The sequence below is a fragment of the Sceloporus undulatus genome, chromosome 2 (genome assembly GCF_019175285.1).
Source record: "Sceloporus undulatus isolate JIND9_A2432 ecotype Alabama chromosome 2, SceUnd_v1.1, whole genome shotgun sequence".
NCBI lineage: Eukaryota > Metazoa > Chordata > Lepidosauria > Squamata > Phrynosomatidae > Sceloporus > Sceloporus undulatus.
This window is the reverse complement of record NC_056523.1, coordinates 143,705,478-143,727,252: the sequence shown is the minus strand read 5'-3', so window position 1 is coordinate 143,727,252 and position 21,775 is coordinate 143,705,478. Positions and strand designations below refer to the sequence as shown.

Below are 21,775 nucleotides of genomic sequence, written 5' to 3'. Positions count from 1 at the left end.
TCACTTTATCCACTCTACAATCCACTCTATCCACTACTACAACCCACACTACAACCCACAAAAAGCATTGGGATGCATAGTCATTATTATAGTCAATGCATGGTACCACCCACTGTTGTCTGTGTCCACCCAGTAGGCGTGTACATCATTCTCATTGGTTCTCTTTGTTCATCCTACAATTAGTGATTTCATCATCTCAGCCTTGACCACTTAACAATTGTCAGGTGTGTCCAATTATCCACTTTACATTTCTTGTCCTTGGCAGTTAGGACTTGTTAATTGTATTACCATTTACACCTGTGTGGTTCCCAATTGGCTTCTGCTGAGTCATCCTGACTCTCACATACATGTTTTATTTCATTTACTGTATATCCCATGTTGCTTTTTCCTTAACAGTTACTGTTTGTTTTCTTGTTTTTATTTTATGCTATGTTTTAAATTGTAAATCATTGAATTGTATTTTAGGAGTGGGTGGGATTTTGGGATACAGGAGTGTATTTTTAATGTTGTAAGCCACCCCGGTTGTGTTCCACAGAGGGGTGGGATAGAAATAATAACAATTATTATTATTATTATTATTATTATTATTATTATTATTATTATTATTATTAAGCCTACTTGGGGCACATCATGCTTATGTATTCTAATCATTTATTGCATTTTCAAATTGCTTCCCAGATGCTGTATAATACTGTTACTTTATTGTGAATTGTTTTTCTGAGACACAAAACTGAGAAAGTAATGACTTGCATTGTTGTTAACTGCCATCAAGTCAGCTTCAGCTTATGGTGAGCCCATGAATGTCACACACACACACACACACACACACACACCAGTCACCCTATTACCAACATCTGCTCAGGTCTTGCAGACTCAGGGTGGTGGCTTCCTTGATTGAATCTGTCAGCCTAAAATGCATCCATCCCCTTTTCCTACTGCCTTCCATCTTACTAAGCATTATAGTCTTTTCTGGTGAGTTAGCTATTTTCATAATTTGTCCAAAGTATAATAGTCTTGGTTTCTAGGAAGAGTTCAGGTCTGAGTTGTTCTAATAGCCATTTATTTGCCTTTTTAACAGTTCATGTGAAGAACTCTACCAAATCTTAATGTTGATAGATGTAGGTTGAGCTTGGAATACCTACTTCAAGGGCTATTTGGTTGGGCTAGGCTTGGGAAATTGCACATAGCTATATATGTATATGTATACAGGAATATAGGTTTTAGATTAGGAGTTTTTTAATGGGCCTGAGGCCACACAGGATTCTCTTTTAATGGGTCATGCTTGCTTTTCCTTTCCCTTGCAGGGAATACGTGGAGCACCACTGTGAAGTCTTCCCTGTCTGTATTTACATGCGAGATGAGGTAAGTCAACAAACCCTGTTCTCTGCCATCCCCCTTCATCTGGCACTGAAAATAACAAGATATACCCTGCACAGCTTTCCAGCCTGGAAAATGTGTTTCTTCTCTGGGCTCACTGAAGAAGGGAAATGGAAGCTCTTTGGTCTCTTCAAAGCTAGATGTGTTTGTGTGGGGGAGAAAAAAAGACCTCTCTGTTGGAACATAATCATGGGTCGCTCAGCTCGAGCCTCTAAACCCATAAAACATTCTCAATGACCTGTTTGTTTGTTTAAGTTCTTTTAAAGCGCAACAGTCACAACAGTGGTTTCATTTTAATAAATATTTGCTTTTTCCTTGTTTTGATCTCTGCAACATTTTTGTTTTTGTTTAATACTTTTATATGTCAATGTTTTAGACACACACACACACACACACAACTTCTCCTGTATTTCCTGCTGAGATTTGTACAGATCACTAATTTTGCCAGGGTTTAAGAACATGTGGCCCTCCAGATGTGTTTGGGCTGCAGCTCCCATCAGCCCTATTCATCAGAGCAGTGACAAGGGATGATGGAAACTACAGACAACAACATCTGGAGGGCCACACATTCCACAGTTTAAGTCCTGGCTTAGGAAGAGATTATAAGAGAGCAAGCTCTGATTTTGCCATCTTGTAAATGAAATACTGGAGGAACTTTACAGGCTTGGCTGGTAAACATTGTTCTCCTTTTCTTTGTTTTCCACCAGGATAAGAAATGTAAGCAAATACAGTGGACCCTTGTTATATGCTGGGGTTTGGTTCCAAGATCCCCCGTGTATAACAGAATCCGTGTATGCTCAAGTCCCATTAAATATAATGACATAGCAAAATGGTGTCTCTTATAAAAAATGGAAAAATCAAGGTTTGATATTTGAAATGTATACTTTATTTGAACATTTTCAAACCATGGATGCTTGAATCCGTGTATAAAAAATCTGTGTATAAGGAGGGCCGACTATATTAAGCATATTTAAGTTACTAATATTGAATTATTGTTGTTATGTGGCTTCAAGTTGTTTCCAATTAATGACAACGCTAAGGCTAACCCGTCATGGGGTTTTCTTGGCAAGTTTCTTTAGAGGGGGTTTACCATTGCCATCCTCTGAGGCTAAGAAAGTGTGGCTTGCCCAAGGTCAAACAGGGGGTTTACATGGCTAAGCTAGGATCCAAATCCTGGTCTCCAGAGTCGTAGTCCAACACCCAAACCGCTACACCATGCTGGTTCTCCAATTAGGCACATTTAAATTACTACTTGAATACATGAAAAACCTGACAATGTGAAGCAATGATTTGTCTGGCCCTGTACTACAGTATTAATTATTATTATTATTATTATTATTATTATTATTATTATTATTATGCTTTATTTATATAGCGCTGTAGATTTGCACAGCGCTGTACATACAAACAATAAATTAGATAAGAGTAAACCTGCCCATGGCATACAATCTAAGAAATAATAGCATAATACATAACAATACAGGAAAGGGTTCAGTAAAACAGGCAACAAATTAAAAACGTCAAATAGAAAATAATAGTCAGGCATTCCAGAACCTTAGGGTGTGGTCTTTCTTAGCCCTACTACCTGAGAATGCTACAACAAGAGATGCCAAGAACTGAATTTGGATCCTTTAAAAAAAATAACAGCACATCCTCTGACCCTGAATTATGACAAGATATTTAAAAGGCACAGAAGTGCTTACACTTGTAGTAGGGACAATAAGAGATAAGATCTTGTATTTATCTTTGGTACCCTTTAAAAGTTGAGTTTATAAACAAAATGTCTGCATCCATCTGTATTGCAGGTCACTGGAAAAAACTGCTTTGGAGAAAACAAGTCTGAAGTCACTTGGCCTGACAGGAGGCAGTGCTATTATCAGGTTGGGAAAACCAAACTTCTATGCTTATTAGTAAACTTTGCTTCCCTATTTTTCACTTAAGAAATAAATTTATCATTTGTTAGGGGATGAGAGGTGCTTTTTAGAAAATGGCCAGAGATACTGCTAATTGTGTCTGCTTGTTTATCAACAATTGCTGCTTAGAGATGCTTGCTGCCAATGCTGGCACCTTCAGTGCTGCTGGAAGGAATTTGAACATTATAACCCATTTGTTTTATTTAAAGGGGAGCACAGAGAAAACTCTCGCCAGAACCTTTAGGGGCACATTCCCACTATGATTTAAAGCGAATTGCTAAGATGACCATCGTTCCCATTTGAAACCAGTTCTGATCCTACTTTGATCGATTTCTGTCACGAGAAAACAAGGCAAACACTAAAAAAAACCTCAAACGTTTTTTCCAAGACACTAGTTTCCTAGCAGTTCTTTTGAAAAGAATTGATTCCAAAGTGTGTTCAACAAGCAGGAATGACGGATTTGAATTGCATCATTCTGGAGGGGAGGGACTAATGGCAGAGGGGTGTTTGCCATCCTTCCTCAGTTTTTGGTAGATCCACCATTTCCCCTCCCCCCAGTGCTGCCTTTGTGCTTGTGGGCGCATGATTTAAAAAAAAGAAAAGAAATAAAATTGATTAGATTCATTGATTTTGCAACTACATGCCATCAGTGAGGCAAGTAGTTGCAAAACCAGTGAATTGACTCTTCTATCATTTTTAAAAAAAAAAATTGATAGAAGATTCGATTCATTGGTTTTGCAACCTGAATATACACAGAGGGGTGACATCTGCTGTTTGTAATGGCGTGCAATTACAAGGAGATAATGAAAAGATCAGCTTTCATAGTGGGAATGACAGACCTTTTGGAATTGATTCACCAACACGGAGTGAAGGCGAATCACAAACTGGTTTAAATACAAGAAGGAATGAGCCCTGAGTGTGCTGCTGTTGCTTTGAACAGAGCAGGTATTCATGTCTGTCTGGAGAGTTGTTTTTACTGGCTGTTGATATATACAGAAGATACTGTACCTTTTTTGTATGCTCCTTTCTCCATTATTTTTGTATGTTCCTCCCTCCAATCCCAGTTTTATTGTTAATCATTTTATATGCTTTATTTTGCATTTCTGGTACAGTCTCTGACTAACATGGGAACAGAGGTGGACTTGGTTCTCCATTTTTAATACTAGACAAGTATGCCTGCCTCTTTTTCTGTATGACATCAGATGGGACCTTGGATTGCAGTCTGCACCTTTCTTGCCCAATTTTGAATGTCAAAGAGTTGGAGCCATTCAGTGAAAATGGTTGCTTTAGTTCACGTAAAAGGTGGCATTTATTTTTAGTCATTACTTTTGTGGAGCATGACGTGTTCAGCTTTTCAGAAGCTGTTGTTTGTTCCTCTCTTGAGGAAGTGACCTGGGGGATTTATTTAACCTGGGCTGCTTGTGAGTAAGGGGAAAAGTCAACATTTGGAGTGCCAATAACTACTCAACATCTTTCCTTTTTGTCTTTTTCTAGGGTAGTCACAAAGAAGACAGCCACATCCTCTGGCTATGCAGAAACAGGGAACACAGAACATCTTTCTAAAGAATTAGCAGGAAGTACATCCTCTAGGAAAGAGCCAGTAGGTGCACCTGTGCCACACACACTTGTCTTCTCAACAAGCTCAAGCTTCAGTGATGATCCTGCACTCACCAAGAAATGTACTGATAAGCAGGACTGGAATAAAGAACCCCAGGACAACTCAGTGGCATGTCAACCTCCCTCAGAACACGTGCCTTCCTCATTTGTTCCATTTGTAGGTGGTGGACAGCGTCTGGGTGGTGGCAGCTCTCCTGTAGCAATGATATCTCCAGCATCAGATGTGCCATTGTCAAATCTACCAACATCCCTGTCCAGTCCTGGAGGGCCTTCCAAGCCAAAGAAGTCAAAGAACAGCCAAGAAAAACTAAAGGAAAAAGAGGTAGTGGTTTGGCTTAGTTACAGTGTTCTAGGGTAGAGGGATTTTCTCTTTGCTTCTCCTCCTTTGGGAGTGATTTTGAAGAGGTGGAGAAGATTTGTTAGTATTTAGAGATTCCACTGTCATAATCCTAGGGTAAACTACTGACCTGAAGCCTCTGACATTTATAGATGGGAGATAGCTTGGATAGAAATTGGTCTCTGAACTGCTTGACTCACTGTTTTGATTGAATAGAAAGAAGATGGTGGAGAAAATGGGAACAAATATCACTTATCAAAGTGTATTTTAAAACATTTCTGAGTTTGTAGGGGTAGGTGATAATGACAGTTCTTCTTCGTGGTCTCTGCGAATCATACAAATGGGTTTTACTGCGCCTGCGCAGTGCTGTTCGGATACTTCTGGAATCACTGGGCAAAGTACACTTTGCAACATATAGAAACTTTTTGGCGGTAACCCCGCCCCCCTCCTATAAAGCCCCGGTTCCCGCTCTTTTCCCCAGTTCCATTTTTTCCGCCGCGTTTGGCTGCTGTTTGGAACTTCGCTCTTGTTAGCTCGTTTGGATCACTGGTTTTTTGGACTCGGACTGTTTTTTGGACTTTGGCGTTTCTCCTTCCCCCGTGTACTGGACTCTTGGACTGTTGACCTTGATTTTGGAATTCGTCTTGGATCTGTCGACCTCGCTAGCGATGTCTCCGCCGTTCAAGAAGTGTGACGTTTGCGGGGGTAAAGTGCCGGTGCAGGATCCCCACACCTCCTGCCTTTTCTGCCTCGGCAAGGATCATGATGTTAAGTCCTGCTCCCTCTGTAAATCGATGTCTTCTCAGGCTAGGAAGAACCGAGAATCGCGGCTCACTTCAGCGATAGCCCAGGGTAAGATCCGGGAAGGGGATCCCCGCCCGTCTTCGGCCCCTGTGGCTCCTGTTTCTGCGGCTCTCTCCGCCAGAGATGGCCCATCAAGTGCTCCCCCGGCGACATCCGATCGTTCCCGGGGTCCCACCCCTGAGGGAAATGTGGCCCGTGGACCTGACAAGCCCAGTGCCACCACCAAACCCACCAAGCACCCGCATAAATCTGGGTCTGTGGGCGCCGCCGCCGCTTCGACATCATCTCGGAGGCGAGATGCCTCTGCCAAGACCTCGCGGCCGGCATCGGAGCATACCTCCCGCAAGGAAGCTCCGTCGGACCCGAAAGAAGGATCGGGTACCGGTAAGGACACCTCCTCCAAGGCGAAGGCGGCCCCCCGTAAGGAGGATACACCCAGACCGGGTGGAAGGCTCACGGAGTCTCCTATTCCCTTCTTCCCTCCGGATGCTCCGCGGGGCTCCGCGTCATCCAAGAAGAGGAAGTCGTCGACTTCAGCTCAGGAGGCTACGGCTTCCAAGAAGTCTAAGCATTCTAAGGATCGTCCCCGTAAAGAGCCTGAGACGGTTAAACAACCAGAGTCCTCGACTCGCCCTCGCATCCGGATGGATTCTCCAAGACAGGACACTCTGTCAGTCGTGTCCGATAGACCTTCACCAAGGGAGGCCCAACAACTTTTGTCCACCCCGGGACCTTCGGCGGCCGCAACTGTGCCCTTTCTCCTCTCGAATGAGGAAGACTTCCAGGACAGGCTTTCGCGTTCTCCATCCCCAGCTCGGAGGGATCGGGACCCAAGGTCACCGTCGCCAGCCCCTCTGTCTCCCTTGCCGGTGCCCGATGATGATGGCGTGTTTTATGACTCCGAGGCAGACCAGTTCTACCTGAAGGTGTCTAGGAGGGTCGCAATGTCCAGGATGCCCTCTCGTGATCACCCCCGGGACCGTCCCCGAGAAGGCTCTCAGTTGGACAAACGCCAGCGGGACCCCGTTCCAGCTTCTAGAGCTGCTTTGCTTCAACCGGCATCGCGACCAGCTGATAGTCACAATGTCGTGGCTCAGGTGGAGTCCTCCGATTCCGAGGCGGACGCTTCGGTCGCGACGGAAGACCTCTCCAATGTGGAAGACCCCCCGCGCCAGTCACCGCAAGATCTCCACTATCCAGAGGCAGCCTCTCCTTCGGATGATGTTCGTTCCTTCGCGGAACACATCATTAAGATGTCCAGGGCTCTGGACATCGACCTCGTTTATCCAGAGGCGGATGCAGAAGACCCAGTCGAGCGTCGGGTCCATGGCCGGGTCCCAACACCCCCGTGTGTTCCATTTTTGCCGTCCTTGCAAACGATCCTCAAACGTTCCTGGGACTCTCCTGCGTCTCTCCTAGGGCCCCCAAGGAAGATCGAGTCGCTATACAGGGTCGCGGCTCCAAATGCTCCGTGGCTCATGTCGCATCCTCGCCAGAACTCGGCTATCGTGGAAGGAGCTCAACAGACTTCCACCCAGCGCCAGACCACTTCACCGGTCGATAAGGAGGCCAAGAAGATAGATGCTCTGGCTAAGAAGGCGTATGCGGCAGCGGCTCTGGCGGCGAAGGCCTCTAGCTACACGGCCTGTATGGGAGCTTATGTCCAGACGCTTATGGAAGGCATCTCCCCTATTGTGCCGGACGTTCCCGATGAGGTCCAGAGGACCCTGACCCAGATCAGGGATGAGACCCACTCAATTGGCAGCTGGCTCATCACCGCGGCTAGGAACGTCACGGAATGCGTGGGAAGGGCGATGTCGGCTTCCATCGCATTGAGAAGGCACGCTTGGCTCCGGGGCTCCGATCTCAATCAGAGCGTGAGATCTACCATCGAAGACATGCCCATCGACGGTTCGGGATTGTTTCACGCCGATACCGACGAGCGTCTTAATAAGAAGTTCCGTATGAAGGCGGCCGCTCGCAAGCATGGCATGTCCACACCGGGCCCTTCCTCCTTCCGCAAGCGTCTCCGGCCCTGGCAACATCACCAAGGTCAGTTCCAGAGATTCCCCTACCAGGAACGTCAGTTCCAGCAACAAGGGTCGCAGCGGCAGGGTTACCCCTCTCAGCAATCATCTTCCTCGGGCCGTCGCAACCAGTCTCGGTACAGAAAGAACCGTCGACAGGAGCCCGACCAGGGGAAGAAAAGGGCATGAAGATCCCTAGCGCACTTCGCCTCCTCTAAACTGTTTTTTCTTGACATCTTGAGGCCCTTTGCCACCTCATGGGCCTCCATCTCTTCCGACTCCTGGGTCTTAAACATCGTCCGAAGGGGCTACACCCTCGAGTTCGAAGAGCTCCCGCCCACCGGAGCTTTCCTTTCTACTGCCCCCTCGGGCACCCTTCTCGACGAAGTGCGCTCTCTCCTTCAGAAAGGGGCCATCTCTCCATTGCCTCAGGATTTATGGCCCAAAGCCTTTTTCTCCAGATATTTCACGGTTCCAAAGCCAGATGGAGGAATCAGACCCATACTGGATCTAAGAGAACTGAACTCCTTCTTAAAATATAGACGTTTTCGCATGGTAACGTTGGCTTCCATTTTGCCTCTGCTCCAGCAGGACCTCTGGTTCGCGACGGTGGACTTGAAGGATGCTTATTTTCACGTCGGGATAAGAGAATCCCATCGCAGGTTCCTCGCCTTCGCCATAGGCTCCGACGCCTACCATTACAATGTCCTCCCATTCGGCTTGGCCACGGCGCCTCGAGTCTTCACGAAGTGCATGGCTCCAGTGGTGGCCTATCTCCATCAAAAGGGATTCACCGTTTTTCCTTACCTCGACGACTGGCTGCTGACAGCTCCGTCAAGACCGGAGCTCCAAGAGACAATCCACTTTACTCTAAGCCTCTTGTCGGACTTGGGACTGGTAGTCAACCTAGAGAAGTCCCACTTGACCCCATCCAAACAGGTCCGTTTCATCGGCTCCGTGCTCGACTCCGAAGAATCGATGGCCTATCTTCCTCAGGACCGTTTCCAGGCTCTGTCAACCGCAGTGCGCACTGTCCATTTGAGCAGGAGGCTCAAAGCCAGAGTCATCCAGGTGGCGTTGGGGCATATGGCCTCCACCACTTTCGTGACTCCATGGGCGCGACTGCGACTCAGACCGCTCCAATCATGGTTCCTCTCCGTATTCAACCCGTTGACAGATTCACCAAACAAATGGCTCACCGTTCCGAGGGCCGTGACTTCCTCCCTCTTATGGTGGCTAGACTCCCAAAACGTGTGCATAGGTATGCCCTTCGTCCAGCCCCGACCACAAATGACCTTGACGACAGATGCGTCGATGGACGGCTGGGGTGCACACCTTCGGGACCTATGTGTGAGGGAAAAGTGGTCCCCGCAGGAGCGTTCGCTGCACATAAACGCGCTCGAGATGTTGGCTGTGGAGAAGGCGCTCAAGGCGTTCGAACCCACTGTCGCAGGCAAAGTGATTCTGCTCAGGACCGACAACACAACAGTGATGTTCTATGTCAACAAACAGGGAGGCACCAAATCCAGAACCCTCCTGGACATCACGTTGAGGATCTGGGACTGGTGCATCCGCAGACGCATTCTTCTCCAGGCGATCCATTTACCAGGAGAAGAAAACATCCTAGCAGATCAACTCAGCAGAACATCAACCTGTCACGAGTGGCGGCTTCACCCAGAGACAGTCGCCGACCTTTTTTACAGGTGGGGAGCCCCCCAGGTCGACCTGTTTGCGACAGCCTCCAACACCCACTGTCCCCAGTTCTGTTCTCGGATGCGACACGAGAGTCCACTCGGAGATGCATTCGCTTTCGACTGGTCCCAGGAAAAGATCTACGTTTTTTCCTCCGTTTCCGCTGCTGACCAGGGTGGTGTCCAAGATGTCGAGGGAGAGAGTCGACGCGATCCTCATCACCCCGTGGTGGCCGAGACAGCCGTGGTTTCCGCTGCTTCTACGCCTCTCCAACGGCGAGTTTCTCCGGCTGGAACCGAGGCCGGACCTTCTCACCCTCCAGGAGGGGAGGGTCCGGCATCCCGACATCGACTCGCTGCCGATGGTGGCTTGGAGGCTCCTGCATTGACGGCGCTGACACCCTCGGTGCGGAGGGTGATCCGTGCCGCGCATAGGCCTGCAACTCAGAGATCCTATGCCTCCAAATGGAGGAGGTTCCTTTCCTTCCTTGCTGAAAGGAATTTGTCGGTAGGGAGCATCACCGTGCCAGTGGTGCTTGACTTTCTGATGTCATTGCTGGATGCGGGACTCTGTCTCTCATCCATCAAATGTTATCTGTCTGCTATTTGCTCTCATTTCCAATATGATGGTTTGCCTTCTTTTTTCAGGGACCCTTTGGTAAAAAACTTTTTGAAAGGGTGTAATAATCTCTACCCCCAGGTTTCTCTCCCTGCCCCGGCTTGGAGTTTGGACATTGTGTTGTCTGCCCTCCAATCCAAGCCTTTTGAGCCCTTGGCCACAACGGACTTAAGACTTTTAACTTGGAAGACAGTCTTCTTGGTGGCCATTACCTCGGCTCGCCGGGCGGGAGAACTCTGTGCCCTGCGGAGGGATGAGCCATTCCTCCGCTTTCACAAGGACAAGGTGGTGCTCCGGACTGATATCACCTTCCTACCTAAGGTGGTCTCCCTGTTCCACATGTGTCAGGACATTGTGTTGCCGACCTTGGCTTCCAACCCGTCAACCATGGAGGAACGAAGCCTCCATATGTTGGACGTTAGAAGAGCCTTGGCATTCTACCTTGATAGGACTAAGGGTTCGAGCCGTTCCGAGAGACTCTTCCAATGTTATTCGGAACCAAAGAAGGGCTTGCCGGTGTCGCCACAGAGACTCTCCAAATGGGTGGCCAGCACCATACGCCTTTGTTATGAACTGTCGGGAAAACCGGTACCGACCAGGGTCCGTTCGCACGCGACCAGGGCGGTTGCAGCTTCCTCTGCCTTTCTGGCTGGTATCTCTTTAGAGGATGTTTGCAAAGCTGCTGTTTGGTCCCAGCCATTGACTTTTATAAAACATTATAGGCTGGACACCAGGGCAATTCGAGATGCAGCCTTTGGGAGGGCTGTCTTGGTTTCTGGGTTGCACTGATGGCTTGTTATGTGTATTGTGCTTCCCAATTGATGTATGATGTGCTCACTTGTGTTCGTTTCTGGGGAGATGGGTCTTGCATGACCTTACAATTCCTCCTCAGGTTCTGCAAAGTTATGATTACATTGCAACTGTGGATCATGTTTGCACACTGCCATTGGGTATGTCACAACTGTGAATTATGTTGTAGACTGCTACATACCTTTCTTATGCATTCTATGTTTGTCTGCATTGGAGAACTTTTACAAAGAACAGGACTGACGTTTTATGGTTCACAAGTTTATTGCTGTAATAAAATTACCTTGCTTTACCATAGCTTGGGTTTCAGGACACTCCCTCCGCCGTATACCTAAGCTTGTCAGTCTAAACCCATTTGTATGATTCGCAGAGACCACGAAGAAGAAGGACAGGTTACTCACCTGTAACGGTATTTCTTCGAGTGGTCATCTGCGAATTCATACAAATCCCGCCCATCCTCCCCTCGGTGTCCTGCTCACTTTGGCTCTGTCTTACATCGCCTACTTGGCGGGAAAAAATTTTGGAACTGGGGAAAAGAGCGGGAACCGGGGCTTTATAGGAGGGGGGCGGGGTTACCGCCAAAAAGTTTCTATATGTTGCAAAGTGTACTTTGCCCAGTGATTCCAGAAGTATCCGAACAGCACTGCGCAGGCGCAGTAAAACCCATTTGTATGAATTCGCAGATGACCACTCGAAGAAATACCGTTACAGGTGAGTAACCTGTCCGTCTGGCAACACAGATTTTTGGACTTTCCATACAGATCGCAAGTTTTGAGCACAGCTACTGAACTGTACATTCATGACCAGGGACAGAGCGTTAACTGTATACTTGTGCTAAAACAGAAATGGAAGTTGGTTTTTTAAATCAAAACTTCCTTCAGTGTTGCCTGTGTTTTCAGAATGACTTCCATTGCTGAGACATTCTTTAATTTTCTTAACTTGTGGTAATTTGGCTGCTGTAATTTACCAGCATGGAACTATCTCAAAAACCAATGGAGAAGATGATGACAGTGAGGCCTTACTTGACACTATCCTCCAGAAATTAGGATTGACTTTTTACTGTAGAGTTCCTTACATTTTTGTTCTTATTGTGACTGAACTAGCTCAAAAAAGAAAAGTAACAACAATGATTAAGTAATAGTAGTAGCAGGAGAAATGTGTGAAAACTAGCAGAATTGTATTAATACTAAAATGGCAGCCCTGGCCCCAGCCCATGTCTAGACTTTTCTTTCTGACATGCTTGAGGATGAAATTAGGCGTTGGTGTCTTCTTCCAAATAATGTATGTTATGAGTCACAAACATTTTATGTTTGTCATTGATATTCATGAACATGTAGAATTGGGTGGTCTTTTGTTGTATTTAATATTACTTTTTGGAATTTAATATTTGTCCACTCCTTGCCACTACCTGTAGTTTTATAAACATGCCACCTGATTAGATGTAATACAATTCACTGTGGATCTGTTCTGTCTTGTTGATATTTGGGTATGGAAGAAGAACTTCATTTGATCCGGGGAGATTGGGATGATGAAGCATTGGCTGGCTTTCACTGAGTTTGCTTAGCTTCAGTGCTGGACTGAAGCCAACACTAACTCTTCTTAGGTTGTTGTGCCTGTCACTATGGAAACCTGTTCTACAACTTTGAGAGGGGTCCTTATGCTCCCTAGAGCACTTAAAAGATCCCCCTGGAGCTCCGCTTCTCAGGGGGTGTACCAGAGTGCTGTCTTGAGAAGCTGCAGGTTCTCTCAGAGGCTTCCCTCTCTCATATTAAACAGCATGCGACTTTGACTGCTGCTTTCAGGCCCTTTGATCTTGGGTGCCTTTGCCGTTGATTGATTATGTTTCGCTGCATTCTCCATTCCTTCCATTCCCTCGCCTTACTCTCATCAGCAGCCTCAGAATGGGACTGGCCACATGGCATCTGCTTTTTGTCCCTTTTCAGTCTAGAGAGGGAAAGAAGAGAAAGAAAAAACCAAAACAAAACAAATTATTTTTAAACTTCAAAGGTCCATTTTAGCAAAAGAATCTTCCCATTAATGTTGTGCCTGTGTGTGGTTTTTTGGATTTGATGGAGGAGGCTGGATAAAATCTGTGCCGGCGTCCCTCTATTTCTGTGCTTGGGATGGTTTACAGACAAGCTACGCTTTGACTTTGATGTCAAAACATTAATTATTAGTAGGTAGCTTTACTCGAAATTCCCCCAGAGATCAGAGTATTCCACACTGGGAGAGAGGCGCTGATTTTACCCAGCACCTTGTTTTAAAGGCACAGCGTGCACTACTTTTTTTAGTGTGTACTACAAGGGTATAATGTGTAACTTTCAGTGTCATGACCAAAACACTGGGCTTATAGTTACCGGTGGCTTATAATTATTCTGTTTACTGAAGAATTTATTGGGCTAAGTTTGGCTATCAAAACTGAATGGGGTGAAAGGGGCTAGTCCTCTCACAGTCATTTCCTCTTGAGCACCTTTTGTAATGGGTTACCATTACTTAAAAATGTGGTGGCACACACTACACATATGCATCATGGTTAGTTCTTGTCCTCACTCTGATATGATCATATCTTGAAGCACCTCTAGCAATTGTATGATGTTGATGGGCACTGAAACACTGCCTAGAAACTCATCTCCAGTTATCCAAAGCCAAGAGCTGACCTGTTAAATGACATCATATGATATCTGCTGGAAAGGCTTGGTATGCAGGAGGTCTTATTCGTTTTGTCTCCATTTTTTTGGCAGTCATTCTGAGCAAAATTGGAAGTTGTCAGTGTCCTGGGCTTATTTAACAGTCTGTGGAAAGGAATGTGCTGCATTGTTTCTATTTTCAAGTCAATTATTTGTTTCTAGACATAGCCCTTCTGGGATTTGCTTCAGTTACTGAGCAGTCAGTGCTGTTAAGAGGGGAGCTGAATGTTGACAGCTCTGAATTTGGATGAATTTCATACCAAGCCAGTTGCACAAGTGTCTGGAAAAGACCTCAAGATCCTAGAACCTAATGACCTCAAATGGCTACACTGCTTCCTGTTGTAATGTTGTCTTTGTCCCCTAGATTTTGCAGCCATGAGTGGTATTGCAATCCTGCTTAATACTTATCCAATTAGTTGTGGATGTCATGCTTTTATATATTGCATAAAATAAATGAAATGTTCCAAAAAATCTTAATCTGTAATTGACTTCCTCCTGCCATTGGAGGATGACATTTGTCTGATGATTAACTCAGTAGTCTTGCATCTGAAATAAGGAAGTAGAATACAATCTTAGAATAAATAAAGATTTTCTGGCTGGATGTTAGCTAATAGATCTTGGATGTAGCTTCTCTCCTGGGTGTCAGGGGAACATCTGGATATGGTATGTGATGTATCTTTTCCTCTAAACTTTGCTAAAAGGAGTCCATATATTATTGACCATATATTATTTTTAGTCTTGTAGCAGAAACTATTCCTGCCCATGTCAGTTTTGCCTGAAACTCGCTCTACAGATAAGAAAATAGAATGGTACCTACTGACCCATTCACCATCACTTTATACTGAGGTTGCCTCTAATGGCTGGTTTCTTTTACCAGTAGTCATTTTTCAATAACTGAAAACAGTTGTATCTTGATATCTCTTGTGCTGAGAGAGAGATAACAAAGCACCCAGGTTTTGTGAGGTGGGCACTCCTCTTGGTAATCCAGAGGGAAAGTCTCTGGCTGTCACTACAAGATAGTTATGTGTCCTGTGTTGCCACTGCCAGTCTCTGAACATCCAGGGTTAGGCGACAGTCGTCTTTGCAACAGGACAGATTGGCAGCTCATGAGTACTCCCTGTGCTTTCTGCCCAGGGAAAGCTACAATCAGGCTTCTTCACCCTCTAGTTAGGCCCAACTCTTGTCGACTTTCTAAAAGTAGCAGAGGGTCCCACCCACGCAACCTCACTCTTTTAACTTCCCAAATTACCGTCTCGTGCCCACAAATAGAGGACATTGCCTTGTAATTTGTGTCGTCTCTACTGACAATTGAGAGAGACTCCTTCTATTCCCAGAGGGCTCGTTCAGGGTGCGGGAGGGGTGGTGATGCAAAGTGAGGGTAAGATAGGACAGTAGATGTCCGGGGATGTGTGGGTGGGAAAGAGAGTAGAGACAGGGATGTGCTAGAGACATTAAGGCATGGGGATGTGGGTGTGATTATAAATAGGAACATCCAAGTTCATGGAGTCTGGGGTCTGGTCAGGCAGATCATTGACGATCGAGAATGCTGCCCTTCAAAGCATCTTATTAACCATACAGACCAAGTGGTGCCATCACTCTTTCACTCTAGATTCACAGAGTTAGTCGGTCAACTTAGCATAGCAACTTATCTTACTAATTAGAATTAGCAAGATCTCACTGCAGACTAAGGAAGATTTTGTACATTGATGGAGTAGGAACCTGAGGATGCTTGCTTGGAATGTAATTTAGAGCCCAGCACAACACTGTGGTTTGAATGTTGGACTAGGATTCTGGGAGACCAGGGTTTAAATTCCTGCTCAGCCACTGAAACCTACTGGGTGACCTTGGGAACTCCCTCCACTTTAGAGGAGGGCAATGGCAAACCTCCTTTGAATAAATCTTGCCAAGAAGACTGTACAATAGGATTGCCATAAGTTGGCTTTTTCTTACAAAAAACAACAAGAAACAGTGATCTGGCTGTGCTATAAAATCTGCTAAACTACTGTAAAGTCAGTTGGCTTATGAGTGTGATGAAAGCAGCCTGTTTTTCTTGCTTATCGCTTCTGGAGGAGAATTCTAAGTTGTTCAGTTTCTCCAGAGTGTGCAGCCATCTATAGCCATTCTGATGGTCTACCTGGCAATCCTCCATTGACAACATCTTTCCTGTAGTAAGAATAGTGGCCCCTTTCATACTGTGAATACAGAGACATGGCGACTTACCAAACCAATGAATACTCAAAACTGGGATCATAACAACAAATAAAGTAGGAAGTGAAGATAGATTTGATAGTATAGAAATTTTAATATTAAAAAAATGTAATGAACATAAAGAGCATTTAGAAAAATTATACTGTCACAACTGTAAGAGAGAGCCAGTGTGGTGTAGCAGTTTGGGTATTGGACTATAACTCTGGAGACCAGGGTTCGATTTCCCGCTTGGCCATGAAACCCACTGGATGACAGGTTTCACATGCTCTCAGCCTGAGGAAAAGGAATGGCAAACTTCCTCTGAATAAATCTAGTCAAGAAAACCACATGATAGATTTGCCTTAGAGTCACCATAAGTTGGAAATGACTTAAAGTCACACAACACACACACACATAACTGTAACATTGAAGTATTATAGTACAAACTGCAGTAGGAGTATAAAATTTTTCTGATCATCATCTTGTTGAGTTGTATAAAGTGTATTTTGCAATAGGGACTAGCTAACTAAACATAGCCTAAAAACTGTCTTGACTTAGCTTCCATTTTGAATTAAACAGTGATTTATAAGTAATGGACCAATCAGTTCCACATTTTTATATATTGTTTTATTTTATTTTGGGGACAAATATCCTAAAACCAAAAGGAGCATTTGTGTTCTCAGTGTTTGCATACTTATACATGAAGGTTCGGTAATTATTTTGAGCCATTTTTAGTTTCCTGATCACTACTGTATGACAAAATACACTTCATACCATTGGTTAAATTACATTTGGTTATTAGAATTTCTGTATTATTAACATTTAAATTTATTTTAACTTCCTGCTTTCTTTTATATATCTCAACATTGTGTGTGTTAGCCTGATTGATATGTCTTAAGATTTATTTCATGTTTGTTTCTGTACTTCACCAACCAAATCAAAAGTATAAAAAGACATGTTTGTTTAATCTTATATACTGCTGTTAATATGTGTGCTCTCCAAAAGATCTTTCATTTTTTTTGCATGAGAACACATAGGTTGGAAACCTTTCTCTTATGCTCATTTGTATATTGAAGGAGATGCTGGATTCAAACATGAATTCTGAGATTATAACAGCTCCTGGAGGTGGATGCCTTGTACCTTCGACAATGTTTACATTTTAATGTGTGCAGTGATAAAAATCTTTCTGTAGAATATATGAGTATACAGTGAATAAATCAGCTAGTCCTCTTGTGTAGGATTTTCCAGATATCACAGAAAGGCATCATTTTCTAAATCCAAAAATCTAGATCTTTGTGGATTCAATCACCATAGCTTCAGTTTGCATTCTCTTGCAGTGTTTGGACAGAGAGCCAATTGTGTGCCATCCAGATCTGCAGCAGCCAGTGGATTCTGTTGCACAAGATCTTCCTGATGAGTTTTTTGAGGTTACAGTAGATGATGTCAGGAAACGTTTGGCCCAACTCCAGAATGAAAGGTAAGTTTATTTTTAGTAACAAATTAATCCTCCTAAATCATATTTTTCAAAGTCTTGATGCAACATATTTTACAATATGGGTCTATGTCAGCCTGATTTCTGAAAGAATTGTTTCAGTAATCTACAATGAGCAAAATTCATCTCATTTCCTATTGTTCTTAGTGTCCTCCATATTCATGGAGATTTGGGGTCTTGCGTGTTGCTTTCCAACTAAGAAAATGTATACTCAACATAGAATTGCATTTCTATCCCCTAAGAACTGAAACATCTGGCTTAAAATAAAAGGTGCAGTGTTTTCGTTTCCTAAATCTTGTAGGTTTTCAGCAACTAGTCAACACATCTAGATTTTAAGATAAAAAACATAGACACAATGTTTTCTCAGAAATAAAGACTTAATTTCAATGGTATGTACCCCCAGGTATTTGTACATAGGGTTGAAGTTTTAACGTAGACTCAGAAGTGGAAGAAAAATGTTTTTACACTGAATATGCAATCTAGATAGTGGAGATTTTATGAACAAATCACAGGTCTTAGATTTTTTTTAATTTTCAATTTAAAAAATTGTTCTGTTCTCAGAGCAGGCTACAATAATTTTTCCATACAAACACATTTCTGTCCCTAAGAGATTCACAAATACAACTGGACAACAATTCCTTGCCTCCTGCAAAGCTGGAAGTTTATTCTTTAGGATAGAATTATCCTAACTGATGTTTTCTTTTCCTAAGCCCTGTAGCTTTTCAGTAACTAGTCTATGCATCACAAAGTTGCTAGAAATTCTTCCTCAGCTGTCAATTGCTTAGATGACACTTGTATAAACACTGAAAAGAAGATAGATGAGCGAACAACAAAGCTCATGATTTGTTTGTTTATTGGCAGTCCTATTTAGTTCCCTTTGATCTCAGTGTAAGTCTCAGGTGCTAAGCCAAAAAGTAAATCCCTGACACTTTTAAGTCAGGATTGTGTATGTGTGTGTGTCTGTTCTCCTTTTTCCACCAAGTGGTGATACTGTCCAGTTGAAAACCCAAAATCCTCAGTCACAGGTGAAAGGCTGTGTTCACAGAATCGGACCCAGGCTCAGGGGAGAAACACAATTGAAGATCAGAGAGAGTATGAAAACATGAGGATAAACGAGCATGGTTCTCCCAAAACTTCCAGGGTGGTCCAGAGGAGGCTCTTGTGTTATACAGTTTCCTATCCTTAAAAAGGGATTTCTGTTTTACAATTGTAGAAGAATATCAGGATTAAAATAAATGTGCACTTTTTGCTTTGTATTTGATATTAACATTCTGGAAAGCAGTATTTTCTATTTATATGATATACTGTTATTAGATCTCATTTCTGTCCTATTTTAAAGGGAAATTTTGATTCCAAAGATAGGGAACCAACTTTACTGTCGTGATAAATATCATTGTGTTTTGGAAATCAGAACGAAAGTGCCATGTGAACAGCACATGCAGCAATATGGAAACTTTAAAGGAGGCAAATAGTGTTAACAGAAGGGAAAGCAGTTGGACTTGTGATAAATTTCAATATAATTGATTCATTTGTTTTGTTTGGGCTTTTTAAAAAATGTGGAAAGAGTAATGAACAGATGAAAGGATTTTTCCTGGTCTCTGTGACTCATGTTTGGGTCGTCTTGCACCTGCACAAGACTGATCAAAACCCTCTAGAGCTAAGTTTAACATTTTCAGCAGGAATTCTGCCAGTTCAATGTGCATGTCTAGATGAGATTCCCACAGCCCTTCAGTTCCTTTTTTGTCTACCACTGCAGGTGCAGCTCAGTTAGGAAGGTCTGGTCATTTGTGTCTTTGAATGAGCCCTTGTGATTAATACTGTAGTATTTTCAGTTTCTCCATAATTCTTCTCTTTCCTTCTGTCACTATCTGTTCCTCTATTTGTTGTTTTTTCTTCTCTTGAATTTGTACTTTCTGTTATCATGCATTTTATTGTCTTCTCATTGCATTGTTGTTGGAAGAAGCAGTCTTCATGGAGCCTGAGGCGTTAGCCTCCAGGTAATACTTCGAGAAGTGTATCAGCTGCAAGGGTAAGATCTTCCACTCCAACTGTTACTACCACTGTCCTATTTGTTTAGGCAAAATTCACATTGTGAATGGTTAGTGTGTTTGGAAGCTGAGCTAGAGGATGTAAAACATAACTTTGACTACAGGCTCTTCACTTTCTTTGAACCTGGAGAATTATCAGCACAGATTCATGAGTACTTCCTGTCAGTCAACTTCTTCTTTGTACCATGCACTACATGCCTCCCTCCACTGCTGTTGTCCAAAGTGATCAAATCCTTACTCAATAAGAGAGAGCAGTAGAGCTTGTTCCAGTAAACAACATCAGGAGTGTAGGGTATAGTTGGCCCTTATCCATGGATTTTTTATCCACTGATTCAATCATCTACGGTTTGAAAATGTTAAAAAAAAGTATAAATTCCAAATATCAAACTTTGATTTTCCATTTTATACAAGGGACATCATTTTGTTATGCCATTATATTTAATGGGACTTGAGCATCTATGGATTTTGTTATCCATGGGGGATCCTGGAACCAAACCTCAGCGAATAACAAGGGCCCACTGTACATTTGTTCTTTCCATCCCAGAAGGGACTGAGAAATTTTATTACTCTTCTTGCTCCTCTGTGGATAATGAGATATTTCAACTTAGTCACCGCTCATAAAGAAGTTGAAGCATTCCTGACAAATCCCTGAAAAATGAAGGCTATAAAACATTCAGCTGCCTTCCCCTCCCTAACTCATCTTGTAATTAGCAACTCCATTAACAGTGTCTAATAAGGAAAAATGGCCTGTGTTTATCTTTATACTGGAATTCCCTCTCCCGTCCTGCAGTCCAGTGGAGTAATTCAAGTTGTCTTCACTAAGACTAACACAATTAAAATGGTAGAATTGAAAGACATAGCTATGTTAGTCTGGAAAATCAGTATTTATAGGGATCGGGTAGCACTTTTGAGAGTAACTGAAAGGCTGGTAACATGAGGTTCCGTAGACTTGAGTTTAAAAAGCTCATGCTACATGCTTCTTTCTTTCAGTTAGTCTCAAAGATACTACAAGATCTCTTTATGTACAATTAAAATGGGGAATATCAAGGTATCTTGGTAATCCTACTGTAGCTTCATATTTCATGTACTATATAAGGTGCATGTGAAATGCATACATATACTTTTATAATTTGAAGCTATAATGGATCTTTTGGTGATGACTGGATAGGGACATAAAACACTCAGCTGTCTTTACCTTCCACAGAGTCTAACAAGGAAGGATGGCCTGTGTTTATCTTTAGAATGGAATTCCTCCTCCTCCCCTTCTGCAGCCCAGTGGAGTAATTCAAATTGTCATTTGAGATTCACACAGTTAAAACACATGGCTGAGGCACTGTTACTTTTGTTACTTCAACCAAAAAAAGGAACATTTAATTTCCCACTGAAGTGCCCTCCCCATTACTTCTTTTGCAAATGAAGTATCCGTAAATTCTCACACTTCAGTGGAGAATATGTGAAATTTCAGACCTCAAAACCCATGTTTAATGAACAGCAACAAGCTTTCGTCACACCTCTAATCAAAAGGAGCAATTTCTGCAGGTGAATGGTGGAATCCAATCCATTCTGGCCCTGCAGAGTCTCAGCCAGTTTATCATACCTTCCAAGTTACAGATGGTTCTTTTTTGTGGTCTCTGTGCCTCACACAGTAGGGGTTACACCTGTGCAGAGACTCCATTCAGAAGCTGAAAAGCTGAGCAGATTGGCAGGAGGCCCCACCCACTCCTGTGTAATAAGCATGCCCAATCCTGCCAGTCTAGCTCCATCTTCAGTTCTTTTTCATCTGCCATAAGAGAAACACTCTGGATTTCTCCCGTGTTATAGTTATTAAAAAGAGCTTTAAAGCAAGTAATTTTGTTGCTTAATTTTGCCCAGACGGGCTCCTTGCTTTGGGGCCTCCTATGGCCCCTAAATCTTTCTTTAAGCTCTGCATTGATTGGAGTCACGAAGTTGCCCTCATCAATGGACAATCTATTATTATTATTATTAACCTTTATTTATAAAGCGCTGTAAATTTACACAGCGCTGTACATACAATCTTTTTAATTAGACGGTACCCTAACCTCAGGCTTACAATCTAAAAAACACGACACAAAAAATCCAAATGCCTTTTTTGTTTGGTTGAGGGCCATATCACTGACCATTGTTCAATTTGCTGCCCCTTCACTTCCA

At 43.5% G+C, this 21,775-nt stretch overlaps 1 protein-coding gene across 4 annotated transcripts in view; it reads left to right on the top strand.

The window, feature by feature from the left end:
* The window catches only part of ASPSCR1 (ASPSCR1 tether for SLC2A4, UBX domain containing), a 138,205-nt gene that overhangs the window by 53,040 nt on the left and 63,390 nt on the right, over nt 1-21,775 (top strand). For all 4 annotated transcript variants that reach the window (XM_042449345.1, XM_042449348.1, XM_042449346.1 and 1 more), the window contains exons 6-9: nt 1,305-1,362; nt 3,183-3,257; nt 4,785-5,229; nt 17,404-17,543. In XM_042449345.1, the coding sequence (XP_042305279.1) occupies nt 1,305-1,362; nt 3,183-3,257; nt 4,785-5,229; nt 17,404-17,543 (718 nt within the window). The remainder of the gene's footprint in view (nt 1-1,304; nt 1,363-3,182; nt 3,258-4,784; nt 5,230-17,403; nt 17,544-21,775) is intronic.